The sequence below is a fragment of the Labeo rohita genome, chromosome 7, assembly GCF_022985175.1.
Source record: "Labeo rohita strain BAU-BD-2019 chromosome 7, IGBB_LRoh.1.0, whole genome shotgun sequence".
Classification (NCBI taxonomy): Eukaryota; Metazoa; Chordata; class Actinopteri; order Cypriniformes; family Cyprinidae; genus Labeo; species Labeo rohita.
Window position 1 is genome coordinate 25,727,783 of NC_066875.1, and position 22,688 is coordinate 25,750,470.

The 22,688-nt window shown below is 36.4% G+C and overlaps 3 protein-coding genes across 6 annotated transcripts; 1 reads left to right on the top strand and 2 right to left on the bottom strand.

The window, feature by feature from the left end:
- Positions 1 to 744: 744 nt before the first annotated feature.
- zgc:110699 (uncharacterized protein LOC325371 homolog) lies at positions 745 to 6,650 on the bottom strand. Of its 2 annotated transcripts, XM_051114067.1 has the most exons (8): positions 6,432 to 6,650; positions 6,154 to 6,231; positions 6,012 to 6,068; positions 5,842 to 5,915; positions 4,881 to 5,028; positions 4,388 to 4,481; positions 3,068 to 3,174; positions 1,843 to 1,985 (listed from the first exon to the last, which is right to left on the bottom strand). In XM_051114067.1, coding segments are annotated over exons 1-7 (522 nt in total). In that variant the 5' UTR covers positions 6,433 to 6,650; the 3' UTR covers positions 1,843 to 1,985; positions 3,068 to 3,104. The 2 variants fall into 2 exon arrangements, with proteins under 2 accessions (XP_050970023.1, XP_050970024.1); XM_051114066.1 differs by lacking the exon at positions 3,068 to 3,174 and having other exon boundaries at positions 745 to 1,985.
- atg13 (ATG13 autophagy related 13 homolog (S. cerevisiae)) lies at positions 6,644 to 22,426 on the top strand. 3 transcript variants are annotated; one of them, XM_051114061.1, is made up of 19 exons: positions 6,644 to 6,880; positions 8,376 to 8,412; positions 12,627 to 12,707; positions 12,813 to 12,893; positions 12,997 to 13,116; positions 13,223 to 13,269; positions 13,405 to 13,545; positions 13,865 to 13,905; positions 13,997 to 14,093; positions 14,202 to 14,300; positions 15,316 to 15,409; positions 16,181 to 16,279; positions 16,677 to 16,772; positions 16,912 to 17,051; positions 17,174 to 17,261; positions 17,999 to 18,076; positions 19,175 to 19,288; positions 20,167 to 20,295; positions 21,746 to 22,426. In XM_051114061.1, exons 3-19 carry the CDS (start codon positions 12,639 to 12,641, stop codon positions 21,821 to 21,823), a joined length of 1,611 nt encoding a protein of 536 aa, XP_050970018.1. In that variant the 5' UTR covers positions 6,644 to 6,880; positions 8,376 to 8,412; positions 12,627 to 12,638; the 3' UTR covers positions 21,824 to 22,426. The 3 variants fall into 3 exon arrangements, with proteins under 3 accessions (XP_050970018.1, XP_050970017.1, XP_050970019.1); XM_051114060.1 differs by lacking the exons at positions 6,644 to 6,880; positions 8,376 to 8,412 and adding an exon at positions 11,426 to 11,632; XM_051114062.1 differs by lacking the exons at positions 6,644 to 6,880; positions 8,376 to 8,412; positions 16,181 to 16,279 and adding an exon at positions 11,427 to 11,632.
- Positions 8,291 to 11,240, bottom strand: harbi1 (harbinger transposase derived 1). Its single transcript, XM_051114064.1, has 3 exons — positions 11,189 to 11,240; positions 9,038 to 9,726; positions 8,291 to 8,944 (listed from the first exon to the last, which is right to left on the bottom strand). Exons 2-3 carry the CDS (start codon positions 9,705 to 9,707, stop codon positions 8,568 to 8,570), a joined length of 1,047 nt encoding a protein of 348 aa, XP_050970021.1. The 5' UTR covers positions 9,708 to 9,726; positions 11,189 to 11,240; the 3' UTR covers positions 8,291 to 8,567.
- Positions 22,427 to 22,688: the final 262 nt, after the last annotated feature.

Below are 22,688 nucleotides of genomic sequence, written 5' to 3' on the forward strand. Positions count from 1 at the left end.
AATGAACATGTAGACAATGCACAATTAATAATACAAGGTGTAGCATTATTATACACTGTCCTGTAGCCCATTTTACTCCAAGGAATGCATTGTGCGCTCTGTCAGGACGTAGTAAGCCTAAAACAGCTGTGTAAAATAGAAAAACACCATATAATTGGTTCTGTTCCCTCATGACATTTCAATCTCATAGAGGCACATGAGAATGAAATTGGAACAAAAGAGCATCAAAATACCAAGTCAGATCATCTGCCACATGGTGCTTCATCTGCCATTTTAAACATGACATAATAATACTAGACAAGCTCAGTCTATCGGAATGAATTTGGTCCCTATAAACAAGCATGTATGACTTCTCACACAAAATTCAGTTTAAATACAGAATGAATGTTGCACTGGAATGACATCATTTACAGTAAAAGTGATGCAAAAGAAGAGGTATACTGAACTCAAGAGGTAAAATGGATCCATTTTAAATGCTGAAATACTTTCTCTTAAATCAGTTTAATGCAGAGAGGGTTGACTGACTTTAGAGTATCAGCTTTGTTCTGTTTGTTGGTCCAGCGTGTACAGTCAAAAGTTTACATTCCCCTTGCAGAATCTGCAAAATGTTTATTATTTTACCAAAATAACAGGGATCATACAAAATGCATGTTATTTTTTTTTTTTTTATTTAATACTGACCTAAATAAGATAAGACGTTTACATATAGTCCACAAGATAAAATACTAGTTGAATTTATAAAAATGACCCCGTTCAAAAGTTTGCATACACTTGATTTTTAATACGGTGTTGTTACCTGAATGATCCACAGCTGGGGGGGTGAAAACTTTTGAACAGAATGAAGATGTGCACATTATTTCTTATTTTGTCGAAATAGCATATTTTTTCCATTTAGTAATTCCCTTCAGATGCTACAGAAGATACTTACATGTTTCCCAGAAGACAAAATAAGTTAAATGTATTCTGATTTTCTAATTCAAAAAGCATTCACCCCCGGCTCTTAATGCACCGTGTTTCCTTCTGAAACATCAGTGAGCGTTTGAAATTTCTGTTATAACTTGCATATGCGTCCCTCAGTTGTCCTCAAAATCATACAGTCATTGTTGGAAAGGGTTCAAATACACAAAAATGCTGAAAAAAACAGAATTTGTGGGACCTAAAGGATTTTTCTTAAGAACAGCGGGTGGTTCAGGACAAACAAGGGACTCATGAACAACTTCTCTAAACAAAAAGAAAAAACCCACAAACAGCTGTGGATAATTCAGGTAACAACACAGTATTAAGTATCAAGTGTATGTAAAGTTTTGAATGATGTAATTTTTATGAATTCAACTATTATTTTCTCCTGAGGACTACATGTAATGTCTTTTATGTGAAATATCGTATTCAAGTCAGTACTAAATAAAAAAAAAAATAACATGCATATTGTATGATCCCATGTTGGTAAAATAATTAACATTTTTCAGATTCTCCAAGGTGTGTGTAAACCTTTGACCTCAACTGTTGGCTCAATCAGTTGCAAAAGTTTAAGGTGAGACTGCCTGTTTGTCCAAACAATGGAAGATAGTGTGTTAACAGTCATTATTTTCACAATTCAGTTTGTTCCTGCCAATAGCACATAAATTACACACTGCACTTTTAAAAACACACTGCTTTATGCTGCCTGTCATAAACACACACAGATAACAATGTCCATGACAGTATTTGGGAAATCCAAAAGGCACTTGTTCTCTGAAAGGTCGTCACGCCAGGATACAGTACTACGGTTGTACTGAACTGTTTTTGGTCTTTCCGGTCACCACTGCATGGTTTTACTACGTGTGAGTTTATTTTTGAGCGCATGTCTCATCTGCAGCATTCGTGAGCGCTTGTCCATAGCCAGCAGGTGGCGCTGAAACTCCTGACGCACTTCACGCACCAGCTGCCCGAACGCGGCCTCCACTGCTGAAGCGTCCTCTGCTACAGACAGCTCAAAGAAACTGCACCTACATCACCAGTGAAACCAGACCTAACTTTAACACAGTAAAACCTTCAACTCCAAATATTAATTGATGTAATGAAGACATTTAAATCGACTTGAAGTTCATCTAAGTGTGCTCATTTTGCTCAATTTTTGACTGGTAGTGACCTGATAAAATCAGCTTTTGGTAAAGATAGATAGATAGATAGATAACCTGTAGTAAATAAATTGCCCCTTTTAATTTGTACAATTTTGAATAATCCATATTATTATGAACAAAATATTAGAAACAAAACAAACAATAAACAGTGAGTCAAATTTCCACTGGATGTGTATAGGGGTCATTTTGACCCGCTGTTTTGAAATTGATAAAGTTTTTTCTCTAAGATCTTATGTCCAAAACATATACGAAATGCATGGTGGAGGCTCACATACAATATATTAATATATGAAAATCTAAATTCATTTGAGCTTATAACATCCATTTAAAAATGCCAAATGCACCAAAAAATGTTAAAAGAGACATTTCCCTGCAGTTTCCTATCAAAATAAAACCTCTATGGCTTAAAATTCATAAGAAAAGAAAAAAACATTAAATATTAGTAAAAGAATAAATATTACTAACAATAATAATTAAAATCGCAATGGAAAAAATATTCCAAAAACCACACTCCACTGGGTAAATTTGACCCCCTTTATGCATTCTGTGGTTAAAGGGGTCATGACATGGATTTTTTTCTTATTTTAATGTTCCATGAGGTCTTCTTATAATGTTAATAAAGTTTAAAAAAAAAAAAAAAAAAAAAAAAAGATGATTTTTTTTAACCCTCATTATGACCCTTTGACTAAAACAACCTGTTTTAAAGCTCAGGTCCTTTAAAGGGGTCATCGGATGCAAAACCCACTTTTACATGTTGTTTGAACTGTGTGTTGGCAGTGTGTGTACACAAACATCCTATTATGATAAAAATCCACCCAGTGTTATTTTTGTAATCTTTATAAGCAATATCCCCTTTTTCAAATCAAGACATTCTCAGCTTCTTGTCGGTGTGACGTCACACTGACAAAGGCAGCTCCCACGATAGTTGATTGGGATGGCCGTCTTACCTTAGAACCACCCTGATGAGCTGTGAACAGTTTGACTTCAACCTCCATTGTGTCGACTCCGGTGCAAGGGAAGACAACAACATCTCTGACTGAATGATTGAGGTATTCTGTTGTTGGATGTAATAATGATCATAGCAGTCATCATTTACTCCCGACATCTGAGCTGCTTAAGATGCAGAGGATTAATGTTACTTTCATTTTAGAAGGCAATGCACCTAACGATCTACATAAATGCGTCTATGTTCGCGCAAATCATTCATGATCCAGCTTCACCTACAGCAGAAGTGAGTATAAGGGATTTTATGCATCTTTGCAAATCGCCTTTATTAATAATGTGCTAGTTAGCAAGTTTTGTTTTTGATAAGGTAAAAAGGGTGTTTTTTACACTACCACTGAGAAATTTTAACCAAAGTATGTTATAGACTTCTCATTAAGACCCTAAGGAATCATATTAGCTTGTGGAAAATGGGCATTCAATGACCCCTTTAAGGCTCGGCGGGAATCGGCCACTGTTATGACTGGCTAATGTCATTGCATAAGAAACAGTATTAACACCCCCTCGCTATTGCATGTTAGTTTTCTGACAACATGATTAAAAAAAAAGCCATTTCCAGATGAAGCATTATGAAATCATTTACTTACAGTTTGTGATGCTGCTGCAGTCAGAACTAGTACCGCTTTCTACGAACTCTCCATGACACTGTGCCTCATTTACAAAACAAAATGCTCAGATCAATCCTCAAACATGATCCGGGATACCACTAAAAAAACTATCTACTTGTTCCTTATGCTGGGATCTTTCTGATATCTGTACAAAGACGCAAACGAGTTGTTTAAACCAAACATTTTTTCACTCCATCTGTCCTATTGACGACAGACTCAAGAACGTGGACTGTTTCAGAAAGGGAATGGCGCATTTGTCTACTGTTTCCAGTGTAGACAAGATAGCGGAAGTGATTGTAATTTCTATTTGCTTTCAGCATGTCAGTGGGTGGGGCCTATGGTGAGAAGATGACTATTCGTCGATGCATTGCTCTGGAGGCAGTGTTTATGCAGATGTTTGTGCCCGGGTGACGTCACCTTGCACCTCGGATCCAAACGAGCTTAGTTTATAACGTGGAGGATGTTTTAAGCTATGAAACTCGCAGGATGTTTTAATGGTACAAAGACTTTAAAAAAATATGCCAAAAGATCAAGGCAAATTTGATTTCTCATGTCATGACCCCTTTAAACAATTCAGTTAAATTAATTTATCTTTGTATATACTTCATACTATCATTTATAACTCTGCAGTTATCAGTACGAGCAAACGATACTGACCTCAGGTCTGAGGCTAAAGCCTGTCCCTCATCTGTCCTTACCACTCGGCCATTCTCCATGTCGCATTTGTTGGCAACGATGACTGTTGGAATACCTGGAAGACACACAGAGACACAGTCAGAGAGTGATGTAATAGATGCTGTGAAGCTCTGAAGAAGAACAGACTGCTATTAAAATGACAGCACCTGGCGATGAATGGTGTAATAAAAGACTCCAGTGTTGTGATACTTTCTCTCTCTCTTTTTATCTCTTTCCACGTATCTAGTTGTCATTTACAAACTTACACTCACAGGAAGCAGTGTACTATATTAAGAGTTCATGCCTGAGGTGAAATCTCTGAACTGAGACCAATTAAGGCAGGCTGAGTCACACTGATGGATAACAGCGCTATTCATGAGTTGGAGGGTCCATATACATAAACACAACTGCTCGCAGTAGCGCTAATAGTGGGACAGTGTTACTATTTGTCCTTAGTTTGTGATCATTCACATACCAAGCGTTTGTTTAACATGGTCAATCAGTCTCTTCAGACGCGAGACAGCCTCAAAACTGCTGCGATCCGTCACAGAGTACATAATGAGAAATCCATCCCCCCATTTAATGGAACTCTCCAGAGAGGACACAGCAGGTCCTACACATTCCTGAAAACAAACAGATTCACACATTTGAATAGTTCTTCATTTCCTGCACATGAGTGCATGTGTCCGGATCTGTGAGGATGGAAGTGACGTGCATCTATACTTTCACAGATTTAACTCTTAAGGCAATTCTGGAGCATAAAGAATGTAAATTAAATCCACACACCCAAAACTTCTTGCTTCTCAAATGTAATTTTTCACAAAAATTTCAATAAATTTCAATTCATTTCAAACATGTTGAGATGTCCAATGTTATTTTGGACCTATTTTATTTTAGACATTCTTTTGTGTTCCAAAGACAAAATAAAGTCACGTAGGTTTGAAATGGCATGATGGTAAATAAATGATGACAATTTTCATTTTGCGTGAGCTATCATGATTTATACTATGAGCGCATTAATACAGGCTCCAAGACTTGGATGTTCTGGGTGCATCAAAGTCATCCAAATATCAGAACTGCTATTCTACTGCATTCACACAGATGGTAAAGCTTCAGCCTAATCCTATGAATTAACAAGTGCGGCTCTACTGTGTAACATGATGAATGGCAGGCTGGCTGTTAAAGCCGCTCCACCAGCCTGAGATTCAGCACAGCAGACATGAAAGGAAAGGAATGGTTCAGAGAGTCCTGCGTCTCATCAGCCGTTTGACAAGGCAAGATCATCCAGCTGTCTTTCTTGAGTCTGTGAATAAATATGCCCATAAAACAGCACGGCAACAGATGCACAGTGACAAAGAGAATGTTTTGTAATAGGTGAAAGCCAAAAAATACAACACAATAACAAACTGTAAGATCTGATCTCAGGCACTCTGTACCTTATTAACAGTGTCTAAAATCTCCAGCTCAATCGCCTCCTTGTCCACGATTTTCTGACACCTGTAGGTGACCTCTAAAAGACATAAAAAGTATATGGTTTGTTATATGCTGCAGAGTACTTGACTACAATGCAGTTACGCAAATGTTAACATCATTTCATTTGTGTTACCCCTTTTATGTTCATACTCTCCAATGAAACGTCTGGTGATGAATCTGACACACAGAGCTGGAGTTCAAAAGAGAAAAACATCCATTAGAGTCATCAAGAGCAACCTACAGTCATTAAACCCCAAAAAACACTGCAGTGTTACCTGTCTTCCCACAGTTATCTCTTCCCAGCAGCACGAGTTTCGCTCTCAACATCTTCCGTACAGATTCTGACATATTCACTGTGGATAATATTATATCTGAATGTAATAAAACTCTTAGAGGTAGGCCAAATAAACGACCGCGGCTACTGTTTGTAACAGGTGCTTTTTCTCGGGTTAAGCTTGACTGCACTTCCACTACGGTAAAGATGATGAGATGCAAACTAATACAAAGTTAAAATACAAAGCACTAAGAAACAAAGTTCCTCAGAAATACTTACTTTGCTCCCCAAAGTTGTTAAAAGTGCGAAGAGTGCTTAACGCTATATCATCGTGTTCCAGTGGAGACTCTTGTGGAGTTCATATGCTGTAGACTCTGATGCTTCTGCACTCTCCGTCTGCCTGCTTTTAGTAATGATATTAGAAATAGTGTGCGCGCACACACACAGACACACACTGCGGACAGCACGTCATTGTTCAGCGCGGTCTCTCTTCTTATTCCACACATTCATCACCGGGCTCGACTGTGAGACTCATTAAACAACCAGCTGATTTATCGCCTTTGACAGTCGAGCCTCCGGAGCAGCGGAGACAGACTACTCGGTCTTGCCGCCAGCAAAACCATTAATTAACCGGGGCTAAAATTAAATTTTATATTTTCCCCCTGATACATCTTTTACTCAGATTAAAGAGCATCAGTGGAGATCTGTGAGGAAGAAACTCCTGGTAGGTAAGTGTTTCTGATGATATAAACCAAACAAAACAGTAAGAAGCCGAGTTCAGAAATAACTAGCAAGCCTGTCGAACAAATAATGCACTTGACAGACATATAAACAGGTATCTGTTGAGATGTTTTTATTGATTTCATCATTGTACAGGTTTACCAGTAAATTATCAAAAAGAAAAACATTAAAGGTACAATAACTTGTAATAAAAGACCCTGTCTGTTTTCATGTCTCATTTTAAAAAGTATTTGTAAATAATAATTAAAACTTTGCAGTTTTTGTGTTCACAGGACCAATACAGTGACTAACTGCAAAGTAATAAAGGCATAATTCAAACAAAAATGACATCAGCATTCACATTCTAAAACATAATGACTTTCCTTTTTCTGTGCAACATTAAAACGATATTTTGAGAAACATCTCAGGGTGTTTATATATGTACAGTTAAATTCGAAAGTTTATATACACCTTGCAGAATCGGTAAAATGTTCATTATTTTACCAAAATAAAAGGGATCATATAAAATGCATGGTATTTTTTATTTAGTACTGACCTGAGTAAGATATTTTAAATAACAGACGTTTACATATAGTCCACAAAAGAAAATAATAAGTTATAAAATATGGTTCAAACGCTCACAGATGCTTTAGAAGAAAACACGATGCATTAAGAGCCGGGGGTGAAAACTTTTGAACAGAATAAAGGTGTGTACATTTTTTTTTTTTTTTGCCTAAATATCATATTTTTTTCATTTAGTACTGCCCTTCAGAAGCTACAGACAATACTTACGTGTTTTCCAAAAGACAAAATGTTAAACTTTACCCTGCACTTCAGATTCAAAAAGTTTTTTTCCCTCGGCTCTTAATTAATCATGTTTCCTAAAACCCCAAAGAATATGTGGGACCTGAAGGATTTTTCTGTAGATCAGTGGGCAGTTTAACTGTTCAGGACAAACAAGGGACTCATGAACAACTATCACTAAACAAACAAACAAAAAAAAAAAACAGCTGTGGATCATTCAGTTAGCAACACAGTATTAAGAATCAAGTGTATGTAAACTTTTGAATGGGATCATTTTTACAAATTCAACTACTATTTTCTCTTGTGGACTATTATGTAAACGTCTTTTCTGTGAAGTATCTTACTCAGGTCAGTACTAAATAAAAAACAACATGCATTTTTTTTAAAAGATTTATTTTTGGCATTTTTTATGATAGGACAGTATAGCAATGACAGGAAACAAAGTGGGAGAGAGAGAGGGGGGTGGTATCGGGCGAGGAACTCAGGATGCCCGGAGCGCAATGGTGCTACATGTAACATGACAAATAACATGCATTTTGTATGATCCCTCTTATTTTGGTAAAAGAATTAACATTTAGCAGATTCTGCAAGGTGTATGTAAACTTTTGACTTCAACTGTATGTCCATACAGTAAAATGAATGGTGACCAAAATGTTTTTTGTTTTTTTTTTGCCAAATATAATCTTTTGTTTTTCACAGAAGAAAGATAGTCTTACAAGTTTGGAACAACCCGAGGGTAAGTAAATGATTCAATTATGATTAAAAACCAGAATTTTCTTTTTTCTTTTCTTTTTTTTTGAGTGAACTATCCCTTAACAAAATCTTAGCATACAGGAAGACACTAGCATGTGTATCTTTAAAACTGTTAAATGGTGAATTCCGTATTCCATCCTAGCTAAAATGATTTTGGATGAGCTCCTGTCGAACTCTTAGAGCCTCTGGGTCAACAGTGTCAGTTGGATCGATATCCTCGCCTGATTGGTCAGTGGCCTCAGTCCTCTCAAAAGTCCAGGCATCAAGGCCGGACTGCAGGGAAATGTTATGTAGCACGCAACAGGCCTGGATGATATGGGAACATTTCTCTGGGGAGTACTGCAGGTAACCTTTTGCCCCATCCAGGCAGCGGAAACGTGTCTGAATGGCTCTGAATGTGCGGTCCACAATCTCATGCGTCGTTGTGTGGGCCAGGTTATAGCGGTACTCAGCAGGGGACTCCGGACTCTGCACTGGAGTCATAAGCCACTTCTTCAGGGGGTAACGGTTGTCACCTGGAGGCGAGACACAGAAAACACACTAACATTTTCACTGGATTCTTTGGCAATGTAAAGAAGTCACTACGGCAACCAAACTATGGGTCTCACCTAAAAGCCAACCTTCATCATTGTCTTGCTCTTCAAACAGCTTTGCCACACTTGATTGCTTAAAGACAGCTCTATCTGTTAGACTACCTGGCCAATGTGTCTCAGCGCTCAGCAGCAGTCCTCTGGCATCGCATACTAATTGGCAATTGATTGAGTGAAATCCTTTTTTATTTACATAGGAAGAGTCATCAGCATTGGGAGCTTTAATGGCGATATGTGCACAGTCCACTACTCCCATGACATTAGGAATTCCTGCTATTCGGTAAAACTCCTCTTTAGACTGCTGTCTGGTGGCCTCATCTCTAGTGAAGCCAATAAACTCTGGTGCTTTTTCTATCAGAGCTTTAGTGACGTTAGAAACACACCGACTCATGGAGGCCTGGCTGATGCCAATTGCATCTCCCATCTTGCTCTGGAAGGACCCAGTTGTGTAGAAACCCAGGGCTGCGAGTATCTGAACATCTGGGCTGATGGCTCGTGACCTCTGTGTGCGTCTCAACAAGCTGTCCTTTAGCAGTTCCACCAGGTAATAAATAAACTCACGTGGGAAGCCGAATGTTGTCAGCAGAAATTCATCGGGCACTGTCTCGATATCAAAACGATCAAGTGTTTTGTGACCACGGCCGTGCAGCAGCAGGTCACAATCTAGGATTGCAATAGAGATTGCCATTCCACACACTCAGGAGGACCTGTAGGCAAATGGCACACGTGAATGTCAGACAGAATCATGTAATGCCATGTCAATTAACTAAAACATGACACATCCAAATTTTCACATTTCCTGGCTACTCAGAAGTCATCATAGTTGGGTAAGCTTCTAGTGGTGGACGAAAACTATAATATCGTTTTTGAATTCCCATTTGCCCCAAAGGAAAAAAAAATCCTCTATTTCTGACCATGCAGAAGAGAAAAAGAAATTCAGAGATTGATTATGTTGGCCAGAAGAGAGAAACATGTCAAAATTGCTGTCACTTCCCCATCCACTGTATTAGGGAAGCTTACACATCAGCGTTTCTTAGTTTCTGTAATTTAACGGCAAGACAATAAACCATAAAGTATAGTGTTATATACACTACCAGACAAAAGTTTTTGGACAGTAAGATTTTTTATGTTTTTTAAAGAAGTCTCCTTTGATCAAAGCTAAATTTTCAGCATTATTACCCGATCCTTCAGAAATCATTCTAATATGCTGATTTACTGTTCAAGAAACATTTATTTTTGTTATTAATATTTAAAACAGCTGAGTACAATTTTTCAGAATTCCAAAGATCAGCAATTATCTGAAATAAAAAGCTTTTGTAACATTTTACACAATATTATTCAAAAGCTTGAAGTCAGTATAATATTTCTAAACATCTTTTAGGAAAGAAATTATAGAAAATAACACTTTTATTTAGCAAGGATGCTTTAAATTAATCAAAAGTGATGATAAAGACATGTATAATGTTACAAAAGATTTCTATTTCAGATAAATAATGTTCTTCTAAACTCAACAAACTCTTCTAAGCTCAACATAATAATAATAATAACAATAATAATAATAAATGTTTTTGAGCAGCAAATCAGAATATCAGAATGATTTCTAAAGGATCATGTGACTGGAGTAATGACGCTAAAAAAATCAGCTTTAAAATCACAGAAATAAATTACATTTTTTAAAATATATTCAAATAGAAAAGTTATTTTGAATAGTAAAAATATTTCATAATTTTACTGTTTTTGCTGTACTTTGGATCAAGACTTGGTGAGCAAAAAAAACTATTTAAAAAACTTACTGTCCAAAAACTTTTACTGTTAGTGTATGTACATTGATATGTTTGCATATTGTTTGTGTGTATATAACATTTGTGCTAAATGTTTCTGCATGCCCTGATGCATTGATTTCTTCAGTGTGTGACTGCTTACAACAAGCTAAAAGCCAATCTTGACCTAATCACATATTTCTATTACAGGATTTATCTCAATTAAACTGATCTGGCTTCATGATCCATTTTGTCGGTTGGTAACAAGCTCAATACAGAATTTTACACAAAACCGAACGCAACCAACTCTTGAATTAAATTATCTCACGGTCAACAAATTACTTATCTATTCGATAAACACAACGGCAGTGGAAACAATCAGACTGACTAAAAATTAGTTAATCGTTACCTGCACTGGCGATTGTTTGTGCACGCCGACATTAAAATGTGACGTCACTGACGTAACAAATCTCCTGTTCAGGATCTGCACATTCGATACTTGTATTGGTTGCTTTTAAGAATAAATTAAGAGCATGGAGATACATATTAAAACATACTATATATGTGCATATAATTGTATTCTATTATAATTGCATACTTTTCAAAAAATAACGAAAGTGGGGTGGTTGAATCGGTACTGCCAACACGTCATTCCTGACCTAGCCAAACAAGCAAAATAAACACAAACGGGCGCCTGTCAGGGGGTGACGTTGTGGTGCTACGATGTGATTATTTGAAAATACAGGATCGTTTAGGCTGTATTTTATTATTTTACCCAATCGGCCACGGTGTATTGCACACTTAACGCCATACTTTCCGTGTTAACAGTTGAATCTCCTCTCTGTGATGAGCTGTAAGTATGTGCGCGTGTTTTGCTAAGGGGTTAGCATTGGCTGCACAGACATACAGATGATTGTAAACAATTTCAGATGTTCGGCTGTGAGAAACAAATGACAGGTCTACTGTTTTTAAATCTCGAGTCGGGTAACTTGGAAGCTGTCATATGACATTGATTATTATAAAGGTGTTTTAGTGTCGTGTAGTGCTGTGTTGTTATTGTTTTCTATTGAGTACATGTTTAAATGCCGTAGAGATGCGACAGTACTAATGAGTCCGTGAATTCGTTAATTATTATTATTTTTAGAGTAGGGTGGTGCAAGATGACTGCCACCTAATTTCTTTTTTCTCTTCACCATATACGGTACATAATCTCAACACATTTGTTGAATAGCTTTGCTCTTCTTCATGTGGTCTTTTCAATTGAATATCAACAAAATTTCGTTAGTCGAAACAGTTTTGAGGTTAACTCATTTAAATGTATATCTTTGAAAAACAGGACTCTATGACATTGTATTACGTTGCATATCGAAGATTTTGTGTGTATTTGTAATAGTGTGTAATAGTGATTTGTGGACCAATTAATGTTTTTACATTTATTTTAGTTAAGTTAAAAGGTGGTTCTGCCCACAGAATTGGCACGGAAGGCCCTAGTGGAAGGTTATTGTTATTATATTATAATAATGTTATAATATAGTGGTTATTATTCAGTAATGACATGAGATAGATTTACATTTCGATTCCGATAATCGGCAAAATCGTCAAAGTACTTTTTTTTTTTTTTTTACAGTATTGACGCTCATTTTTTACACAATGTATTTTAATATGTTATGATTTTTAAAATATGTTAAATTTAAATGTATATTATTATTAAGAGGGCTTTTTCCTTTATCATACCATCTTAATTGACCTAACTTTCGTGTGTATTATGTACCTTTTCAATTATTGTATTATTTAAGTCGCTTTTTCACTGTTAACTGAAGAAGGTGACTTTATTTTGTTTGTCTTAGATTCAAGCGACAATGGATAGTGATCTGAGCCCGCAGGACAAGAAAGATTTGGATAAATTCATCAAATTCTTTGCCTTGAAGGTGATTGCATTAAACACAACATAACTAAGTTTTATTGTTGCATTCATGAAGTCTGGTATCCCAGATATGTAATGATATCCTTTGCTTTATGTGTGTAACTTTCAGACAGTGCAAGTTATAGTTCAGGCCCGGCTTGGAGAGAAGATCAGCACTTGCTCATCTTCATCACCGACAGGTTCAGACTGGGTAAAACACGCCTAGGATGCTTCACATACGATGGTCCTGTTTTCTTTACGTGATTAACTAATGTGAGATCTGCATGTCTGGTTATTTTCATGTTTCGATTCAGTTTAATCTGGCAATAAAAGACATCCCAGAGGTGACTCATGAGGCGAAAAAAGCTCTTGCTGGACAGTTGCCTGGCATCGGCCGGTCCATGTGTGTGGAGATCTCCCTCAAAACCTCAGAGGTCTAGTCTTACTTTTAGTTCACTAAGTAGACAAATATAAAAAGACATAAAAACTTAATATAGAGATGTTTACTTGACTTTTAAGAAATTGTGTTTACCCATGCAGGGAGACTCAATGGAGCTGGAGACATGGTGTTTGGAAATGAATGAAAAGTAAGTACACACAGTTCCCCTATACAGACAGGACAAAGCAGTCACCTGACAACTGTTCTGTGTTGAGATTGATACGTTATCAACAAGTCAATATTTACTATACCATGTTGTAACTAGCGTTCACATTTTTTCCAGGTGTGATAAGGACATTAAAGTGTCCTATACAGTTTATAATCGGCTGTCTCTGCTGCTTAAGTCTTTGCTGGCCATCACAAGGGTGACACCTGCTTACAAGCTTTCACGAAAACAAGGGCATGATTATGTCATACTCTACAGGTACTCAACACAGTTTTTTCTGTCCCCCACAAAGACCTACACTACCAGTCAAAAGTTTTTAGTTTTTTTTTAGTTTTTTTAAAAAGAAGTCAATCAAAAGTATAGCAGAAACAGTAAAATGTTGAAATATTTTTAATAATACTTAAAATATATTCATATAGAAAGCAGAATTTTGGATCAAAAAAATTTCTTTTTCAGAAGATTGCTTTTTTAAAGCATTAGAAAAAACTTTTGACTGGTAGTGTATATTGCTTTATACATGAATTCATACAGGGAAAACAAGATGTACAATCAGACCTTATTAATATCTCTTTAATAGGATCTATTTTGGAGATGTCCAGCTGACAGGTCTTGGGGAAGGTAATCGTATGAAGGCCTCATTTCGAAATACTAATAAAGGATATACTGATATTCAGTAATATTTGTTTGTCTTCATCACTTCCCTCTGCAGGGTTCCAGACAGTGCGAGTGGGCATTGTAGGCACTCCTATTGGCACCATCACTTTGTCGTGTGCATATCGCACTAATTTGGCACTCATGTCTTCAAGGTATACATTGTGTCTTCCTCTATGAAATACATTCATGTATTCAGATATTCTGGTTATTGTAGTTTTGTATTGGTGTTTTGCAAAATATTGTCCTTGTGTGTCTCACAGGCAGTTTGAGAGGACAGGCCCTATCATGGGTATCATCATTGATCATTTTGTGGAGCGTCCCTTTACTAATATGGCACACATGCATCCCTGTAGTTACAGGTGCGTAAAAATCCTAAGTATCCACCTTTTTCTGAATGCGGAAGTCTCGCCCGACTGGAACCAGTGCTTTACATTTCCGGTCTCTGGTGTTTCTAGTCAAATTAACACATTTTTCCGAGCCGAAAATATAACGTTAAACCTGCACACATTTCCAATTCAAAAAGTTTCAATTCAGTCAATGTTTTTTTTTACCCCGTGTTAACATTGATTTCTATGGAGAACATTAAACACAAAAACACCCAAATGGAAGTTAGAATCCTTCATGGCACCACTCATCGGTTATTCAAGAAAAAGGTGGATAGATATGCATAATCACAGTATAGATATGCAACAGTTCAGAAGTTTGGGAGTGAGATATTTTTTAAAATACTTTTTAATAATACATTTATTCAGCAAAAACACAAATTGATCAAAAGTGACAACATTGTTACAAAACATTTCTATTTCAAATAAATGCTCTTTTTTTTCTTTGAACTTTCTATTCATCAAAGAATCCTGGGGAAAAAATACTAAACTGTTTTCAAAATTGATATTAATATGAAATGTTTTCTGATCACCAAATCGGCATATTAGAATGATTTTTGAAGCATCATGTGACTGGAGTAATGACTGCTGAAAATTCAGTTTTAACATCACAGGAATAAATTCCATCTTAATATATTTTTAACTTTTTTTTTTTTTATCAGATAAATGCAGCCTTGGTGAGCATAAGAGACTTCTTTCAAAAACATTAAAATCTTACCAACCCCAAACTGTTGTGTATATCACAGTGTAGAATTTCACCTGTATTGTTATTTATATCAAAGTTAATATTTATTTTTTTATAGTTCAGTAGAAAGACATACAATGTTTAATTGTTTAATTTTTTGTTCAGCTTTGAAGTTTGAGTTGAAATTAAACCATTAATACCAGAAGTTCACTTTTACATACTGATAGTACAGGGATTCAAACTGGTAAGTGTTTACTTAAACTTTGGCCTTTAACCAACCTTTTTTTTTCCCTCTCTCTCTTTTAGAGCGCCTGGAGAAGATGAGGGAGGGACTTATGCAGGAATAGAAGACTCTCAGGAGGTGTGCACCACATCCTTTTCCACCTCCCCACCTTCACAGGTAATGCCGTCACAATCACCTATCCATCTCTCCCAATTAAAATAACCCTTCACCACCTTCCTTGTACAGGTCAGGCCAGGCTTCTGTACAGTTGCGGTGCAGCTTGCTATTAAGAGATTAACTGTTAACCTTTCATAATAGATAAGCTGTTTTCATTCACGAGTCTCTTTCAGCAGTTCCCTGATGAACAGGTCTCATTCTTTATATGTGATTATGGTTTTTGTATGTGTCCAGCCATGAATATGATCTGAGATTGCAGTTTAGTACAGCACATATCTTCCATATTTTTAGTTGTTTTCTTTTCATTATTTTTCTGTTTTTTTTAGTATGCAGTCTTGATCCGTGTTGATTTTGTTACCTAAATTCACTAAATGAAATAAAGCTGAAATAAAGGCTAAATAAAATATAAAAGGAATATATATTATATGCTAAAAAATAGATAGAATAAATAGAAATAACAAAATTAACATTTAAAATGAAAATATAGGAATAAATGCAATTTCAAACTATTAATAAATACTAAAATAGTGTGCAAATAATACTAAAATAACACTGGTCTTGGTGTACTTGCTTAAGTGTTTACTTTTCCACATAATGCTCTTGTGTAGTATTGGAGGGTGCAGAAGACTAGCGTTTAAGTAATTTATGTGACCGTGGAATCGGATTCTTTCTCTCTCCATTATCGCTTTCTGTGGTAGTGCTTTCATTTCTGTTATTGCCCTTGTTTTTCTTCCTTTCTCTCTTTCTTTCTTTCTTTCTGTGTGCATGTAGTGTGTGTGTACTATAAGTCAAGCACATTTTAAGACACCTAAGCCGGCTCTGATGGCCACACTGAAGGTTCCCCTCATGGGGCTTGGCATCTCACAGCAAGTGAGTCCAGTGTGTTTGTGTGAGAGAAGTGTGTGTACACGCATGCAACTGTTAGATTAATTACAAAGTGTGTGTGTGGCCTGCCCCAGTAACCTATACTCCACTGCTTACCCTTCATAACCACGTATAACCTTTTAATTAAGAGGGTTATACAGTATCACTCACACAAGAGATTGTTTGAGCACTGCTCAGGCAAAGCACACAATCACTGCTGCCTTCTCCTTGAGCTGACCTGCCTGCTGTTATACTTGAAGCATTTGTGTGTTTGCTCTGACACCTACTCTGATTCTTCTTGCTCTCTGCTCTGCAGTGAGGTTTATACAGGACCAGACTTAAAAAGGCCTCTTAATCTGACATTTGACTCTTATTGTGATATGAATCTCTCTCTGTCTCTCAGCTGTACAGCTCTCGTCTGTCATATCAGACTCCTGCCCTGGGAACTGTGGATTTGTGCCATCCTACAGCTTGTACTGCTGCTGCACATCCTCACCAGGTACGGCACACATCACATACCTTCATCCCTTCTGATGCAGAACAGCTGGGTGGAATTACTTTCACCTGTCTACAAAAGTGTGTGTGTTCGTGTCGTTCTGACCTGACTGAGGTGGCCATGATTGTGTCTTTCAAATCAGATGGTTGTGCCGGGTAAAGAAGGTGGAGTCCCACAGCTGCCAGCTCAGCCTACACATGGCACTGCAGCTGAGCATGGTCGTATCCCATCATGCCCCACTGGACAGCCCCCTCAGCCGGCACCACCCACATCTTGTAATAGGTAAGAGTGTGAAGATTACCTTGTAATAGGTAAGAGTGTGAAGTTTATGTGAACAAACTGTTCAATACTGATTTTTCATTTGTCAATTCAGCAGAATTTATGTTTATGTGTGTGTGTGGTAGTGAGGTGAAGACTGTGTCCCCCTCTGATGCTCTAGAGGCCACCTTCACCAGGAAAGTTGGAGCTTTTGTCAACAAAGCCACCACTCAGGTTAAAATACACTAATAATTTATAATAACTTTCAGAACAAAAATTACCTTAATGTAAATTGAAATGAACTTTGAGATCTACAAACTCTACCTGAACTACTGAACTGTGACGCATACAGTTTGTGGTCGGTGAGGATTTTTAATGCTGTTGAAGCAAGTCTCTTATGCTCACCTAACCTAAGTTTAATTAATAATAGTAAAAACTGTTATTACAATTTAAAATACCTGTTTTTTGTTGCTATTATTTCTTTCCCAAAAAATATTGAATAATATAGTGTAATGTTACAAAAGCTTTTTATTTCAGATACAATTTGATCTTCGGATCTTTCTATTCATCAAAGAATCCTGAAAAACATTTACTCAGCAGTTTTAAATATTGATAATAATAATGTTTATTGAACAGTAAATCAGCACATTATTGTGATTTCTGAAGGATCATATGACACTGAAGACTGGGAGTAATGATGCCAAAAATGTAGCTTTGATCACTGCAATAAATTACATTTTAAAATATAGTCAAATAGAAAGCAGTTATTTTAAATAGTAAAAATATTTCATAATATTACTGCTTTTTCTGTATTTTGTATTCATTAAAAATCTTACTCTTCAAAAACTTTTGACTGGTAGTATAATACATACATAATATAAGATGTGTTACTGATAAGTGCAAAAAAGTCGTTGTCATGTTCAATGGGAGGTGAAGTGCATTGTGAAGTGTTGTGTATGTGTGTAACTCAGGTGACAACAACCAGTCTGGATCTTCCTTTTGCTGCATTCGCTCCAAGAGCCTTTGACCTGGAGGAGAACGACCCAATGGTATTGACACCAAAGAGCACCCATACTTACTATGTATTTCAAATTAAAGTCTGTGTAAGGCAAAATTAAATATGTGTTCTGAATTTGTCACACCAGAGAAAAATGTGTGATTAACCACCCAGCCAAATTTGAATGATAAAAAAAGCCAAGTAAATAAAGTCATCAAAATCTTGAAAAAATAAGCTGCTCTCAAATGCTGGGGGGCGCGTCCACTGTTGGCGCCTCCCTTAACTGTCAAATACAAACAAATTTAAACCGAGCTGTTTTGTAAATTATCACAACCAGGTAATATGCATTTACATGACAAAGGCATAGCTAGCTAGCAAACTATAGGCTGTAGTAACTAACGGTAATGACAGAAACTTTGGTGGGTCATCGAGACATGATTTCAGGCCTCGATGATTTGTGTTCAGGATTTTTCAAAAACACAAATGTGACCCTGGACCACAAAACCAGTCTTAAGTCGCTGGGGTATATTTGTAGCAATAGCCAAAAATACATTTTATGGGTCAAAATGATTGATTTTTGTTTTATGCCAAAAATCATTAGGATATGAATTAAAGATCATGTTCCATGAAGATATTTTGTAAAATTCCTACTGTAAATATATAAAAACTTAATTTTTGATTAGTAATATATGCATTGTTAGGAACTTTATTTGGACAACTTTAAAGGTGATTTTTTCAATATTTTGATTTTTTTTTTTTTTTTTGCACCCTCAGATTCCAGATTTTCAAATAGTTGTATCTCGGACAAATATTGTCCTATCCTAACAATTTCATGTAGTCAGCTTTCAGATGATGTATAAATCTCAATTTGGAAAAATTGACCCTTGTTTTGTGGTCCAGTGTCACAAATATGGTGAAAATCTGTTTACAGTCTGACTCCACAGTTCAGTCTTAGTAACGTGTTTTCAGCAGTACATTTCTAACATTTATAATGTGTTTACAAACAATTCTCTGAATTGCCTTTACACTGACTTACTTAGTGTTCAGCTGCTACTTACTTAGAAAACCTTCTTAGTGTTAAGCTGCATCATTCAGGGTCTCATATTTTTGTGTGTGTGTGTGATTTAGAAGTGTTTTTCTCTGTTTGCAGGTGCACCCTCCTCCATCCCCAGCTCCTTCGTCTCCCTTGCAAGGCAGCCTGCACTCAAACAGCTCAAGCCACAGCGGAGGGCAGCCACAAGACGACTTTGTCATGGTTGACTTTGTAAGTGCACCAACACATAATAAAGATACACTTTTCAAGGTCAGCTTTCCTCTACAGATATTGAGAACTATGTAACAGCAAGCATATTGAAAGGCACTGCAGCAGTAAATTGAGTGAATGGGAACTGAAGAGTATCATTAGAGAGATGGGTACTGGTAGGCATTTTGTTGTTTTTGATTCCTCATGTGAAAGAGGTTTGAAAGGTGAGTTTTATCAGGCCCTTAACAGAGCATCCAGTGAACCAAACAAGTCAATTATTCATCAGAAAAGAAACTCAGGCTCCTACCTCTGAGAAAGCTACATATGATTGATGTTTAATAAATCTAAAGAAGACTTTACTCTTTTTTTTATTTTATTTTATAAATACAGCCTGTTGAATGATGCAGTATCCCTCACCAATTGAAAGTCTTTGAAGCTAGAGAGTTGATGTTGCTTAAGAGAGGCCCAAAGAGGCCTGCTTGATCATGTTATTTTTTAAAGTCTGTTTCTGCATGACAGAGCAGCACTGTTCTGGTGTTGATCAAGCCTCTAGTGCTGAGCTAAAATCAATAGAAATGTTAAAAACAAGAAAAGACCATCCTGCTTTGTGTGGGCAGATGGGACATGAGAATATGACTGCAAAACCGATTGTGTAAACAAGCAAATATTGATTATCTTATTTTAGTCAAAAATTCAGGCATGGGCAACTCAGGTCCTGGATGGCCACTGACAAACCTCCAAAAGCTCCATCCCTAAACAATTTTCATTAAAAAGTCTTCAGAATTGCTTGAAATTTACAGACAGGTGTGCCCATCCCTGTTCTGGTAGTGTAAGGTAAAAGCCAGAAATATGGTTCATATTATGTTTATAGACTAGTTCTGTGTTTGTGTGCAAAACAGAAACCAGCATTCTCGAAGGATGACCTTTTGCCAATGGATCTGGGTACATTCTACAGAGAGTTTCAAAACCCTCCTCAACTTGCAAGCCTGTCCATCGATGTCAGCGCTCAGTCTATGGCTGAGGATTTGGTGAGAAACAAACATTCTCGTCACAGCACATACTGAACATTTTTTGCAGTCTATATGGGACAGGTTGACCTTTAAAACAAGAAAGGCATGAGAATATACAGTTGAAGTCAAAAGTTTACATACACCTTGCAGAATCCGCAAAATGTTAATTATTTTACCAAAATAAGAGGGATCATACAAAATGTGTTTTTTTTTTTTATTATTATTATTTAGTACTGACCTGAATAAGATGTTTCACATAAATGATGTTTACACAAGAGAAAATAATAGCTGAATTTATAAAAATGATCCTGTTCAAAAGTTTACATACACTTGATTCTTAATACTGTGTTGTTACCTGAATGATCCACAGCTGTGTTTTTGTTTGTTTGTTTAGTGATAGTTGTTCATGAGTCCCTTGTTCATCCTGAACAGTTAAACTGCCTGCTGTTCTTCAGAAAAATCCTTCAGGTCCCACAAATTCTTTGGTTTTTCAGCATTTTTGTGTTTTTTGAAACCTTTCCAACAATGACTATGATTTTGAGATCCATCTTTTCACACTGAGGACAACTGAAGGATTCATATGCAACTACAAAAGGTTCAAACGCTCACTGACGCTCCAGAAGAAGCAAAATGCTTTAAGAGCCAGGGGTGAAACCTTTTCGAATTTGAAGTAAATTTAACTTATTTTGTCTTCTGGGAAACATGTAAGTATCTTCTGTAGTTTCTGAAAGGCAGTACTAAATGAACAAAAATTATATTTAGGGAAAATTAAAAAATGTAAGCATCTTCATTCTGTTCAAAAGTTTTAACCCCCTTGTTTGTTTGTTTTTAATTTAATTTTTCATCATTTTACCTTCTGGAGCATCAGTGAGCATTTGAACCTTCTTTAATAGTTGCATTTGAGTCCCTCAGTTGTCCTCAGTGTTAAAAGATGGATCTCAAAATTGCACAGTCATTATTGGAAAGAGTTCAAATACACAAAAATGCTGGAAAAACCAAAGAATTTGTGGGACCTGAAGGATTTTTCATAAGAACAGCAGACAGTTTAACTGTTCAGGACAAACAAGGGACTCATGAACGAATCACTAAACAAAAAACCAAAGCTGTGGATAATTCAGGTAACAACACAGTATTAAGAATAAAGTGTATGTAAACTTTTGAATGTTTTTATAAATTCAGCTATTATTTTCTCTTGAGGACTATATGTAAATGTGTTTTATGTGAAATATGTTATTCAGATCAGTAATAAATAAAACAATAACATGCATTTTGTATGATCCCTTAACATTTTGCAGATTCTGCAAGGTGTATGTAAACTTTTGACCTCAACTGTGCACATAGTAGAGACAGGATTCATTTAGGTATTTTTCACATTCATGCTGTAGTATGATGTTAAAACATCAGTAACATTGCCATGTGTTCATTATTAGATGTTTGGTAAATTAAACTTATGAATCTATTTTTGCAGGACTCTCTTCCAGAGAAGCTGGCCATTTATGAGAAGAACATTGACGAGTTTGATGCATTTGTGGACACGCTACAATAGAACAGAACAGAGATTTCATCCTTCACAACTTCTTTACTCTTCTTGCTTCCTTCACTGAAGCTTCCCTCATTGGATGTCTTCATTAACAATGTTTTGTGTCAGTTTTTCCTTTGTGCAATGAGCTACGAAGAGAGTCATCATTCAAGAAAAAGGTAAACAAAAAGGAGAACAGCATCTGGTAAAGGAACAGTGCAGCATTACATTTTCAACCCTTGTATTTATTAAAATAGCCAAACTGTGTAAGTAAAGCTCACTGTAATGAATGTATAAACCTGTACCAGCCTTTATTTTTGTTTTACTCATCATGACAAAGCATGCAGTTCACTGACTAGTCACTGAAGCAGGTTTCTGACAGTGTAGCGCTGACACCATATAAATTCTCTACAACTTCAATGTGAGGGGAAAACTTGAATAATCTTGAGAGTATGTCCAGTTTTGCTTTATAGGCTTAAACATGAACGACACTACAGTGAATATTGACAACAGTGAATTGTGTGTCTGTCTGCTTACCTGGTTCTTGTAAATGCATTTTACCACAACTTTTCATCCTTTTTTTTTAAATTAGGGACAGTTTATCTTTCTTTCAAAGAGTGAGGAATGCTTTTTTAAGCATATGTTAGCAAGTCATTAGGAGCTGGACCTTCTTTTATTATTTTAAGTGTTTTCTTTCTCTCCTCACTTTGTTAATATGGCATGTAAATGTTGTGTAATAAACTGATTTATTTCAAACAAGTCTGTTTTTGTTTACCACATTTGCTGAACTGGTTAACTCCTTCAGGCAAACCTTGGGAGTTTCACTAGCTAATGAATATTCGTTAGTTCGTCTTGCACCCAATGGAATGGCGAAGGCTTGGCTTATGAATAT

What these genes read in the sequence shown, in the direction of transcription:
- harbi1 (XM_051114064.1), bottom strand. Translation starts at nt 9,707, where the DNA reads ATGGCAATCTCTATTGCAATCCTAGATTGTGACCTGCTGCTGCACGGC. An exon ending in TGATGAAGGTTGGCTTTTAG is followed by an intron (nt 8,945 to 9,037) that starts GTGAGACCCATA and finishes TCTCGCCTCCAG; the next exon opens with GTGACAACCGTTACCCCCTG.
- atg13 (XM_051114061.1), top strand. Translation starts at nt 12,639, where the DNA reads ATGGATAGTGATCTGAGCCCGCAGGACAAGAAAGATTTGGATAAATTC. An exon ending in TGGAGGAGAACGACCCAATG is followed by an intron (nt 18,077 to 19,174) that starts GTATTGACACCA and finishes CTCTGTTTGCAG; the next exon opens with GTGCACCCTCCTCCATCCCC. An exon ending in ACTTTGTCATGGTTGACTTT is followed by an intron (nt 19,289 to 20,166) that starts GTAAGTGCACCA and finishes TGTGCAAAACAG; the next exon opens with AAACCAGCATTCTCGAAGGA.
- zgc:110699 (XM_051114066.1), bottom strand. An exon ending in TTTTAGACACTGTTAATAAG is followed by an intron (nt 5,029 to 5,841) that starts GTACAGAGTGCC and finishes GTTTGTTTTCAG; the next exon opens with GAATGTGTAGGACCTGCTGT. An exon ending in GCTTTAGCCTCAGACCTGAG is followed by an intron (nt 1,986 to 4,387) that starts GTCAGTATCGTT and finishes CTGGTGATGTAG; the next exon opens with GTGCAGTTTCTTTGAGCTGT.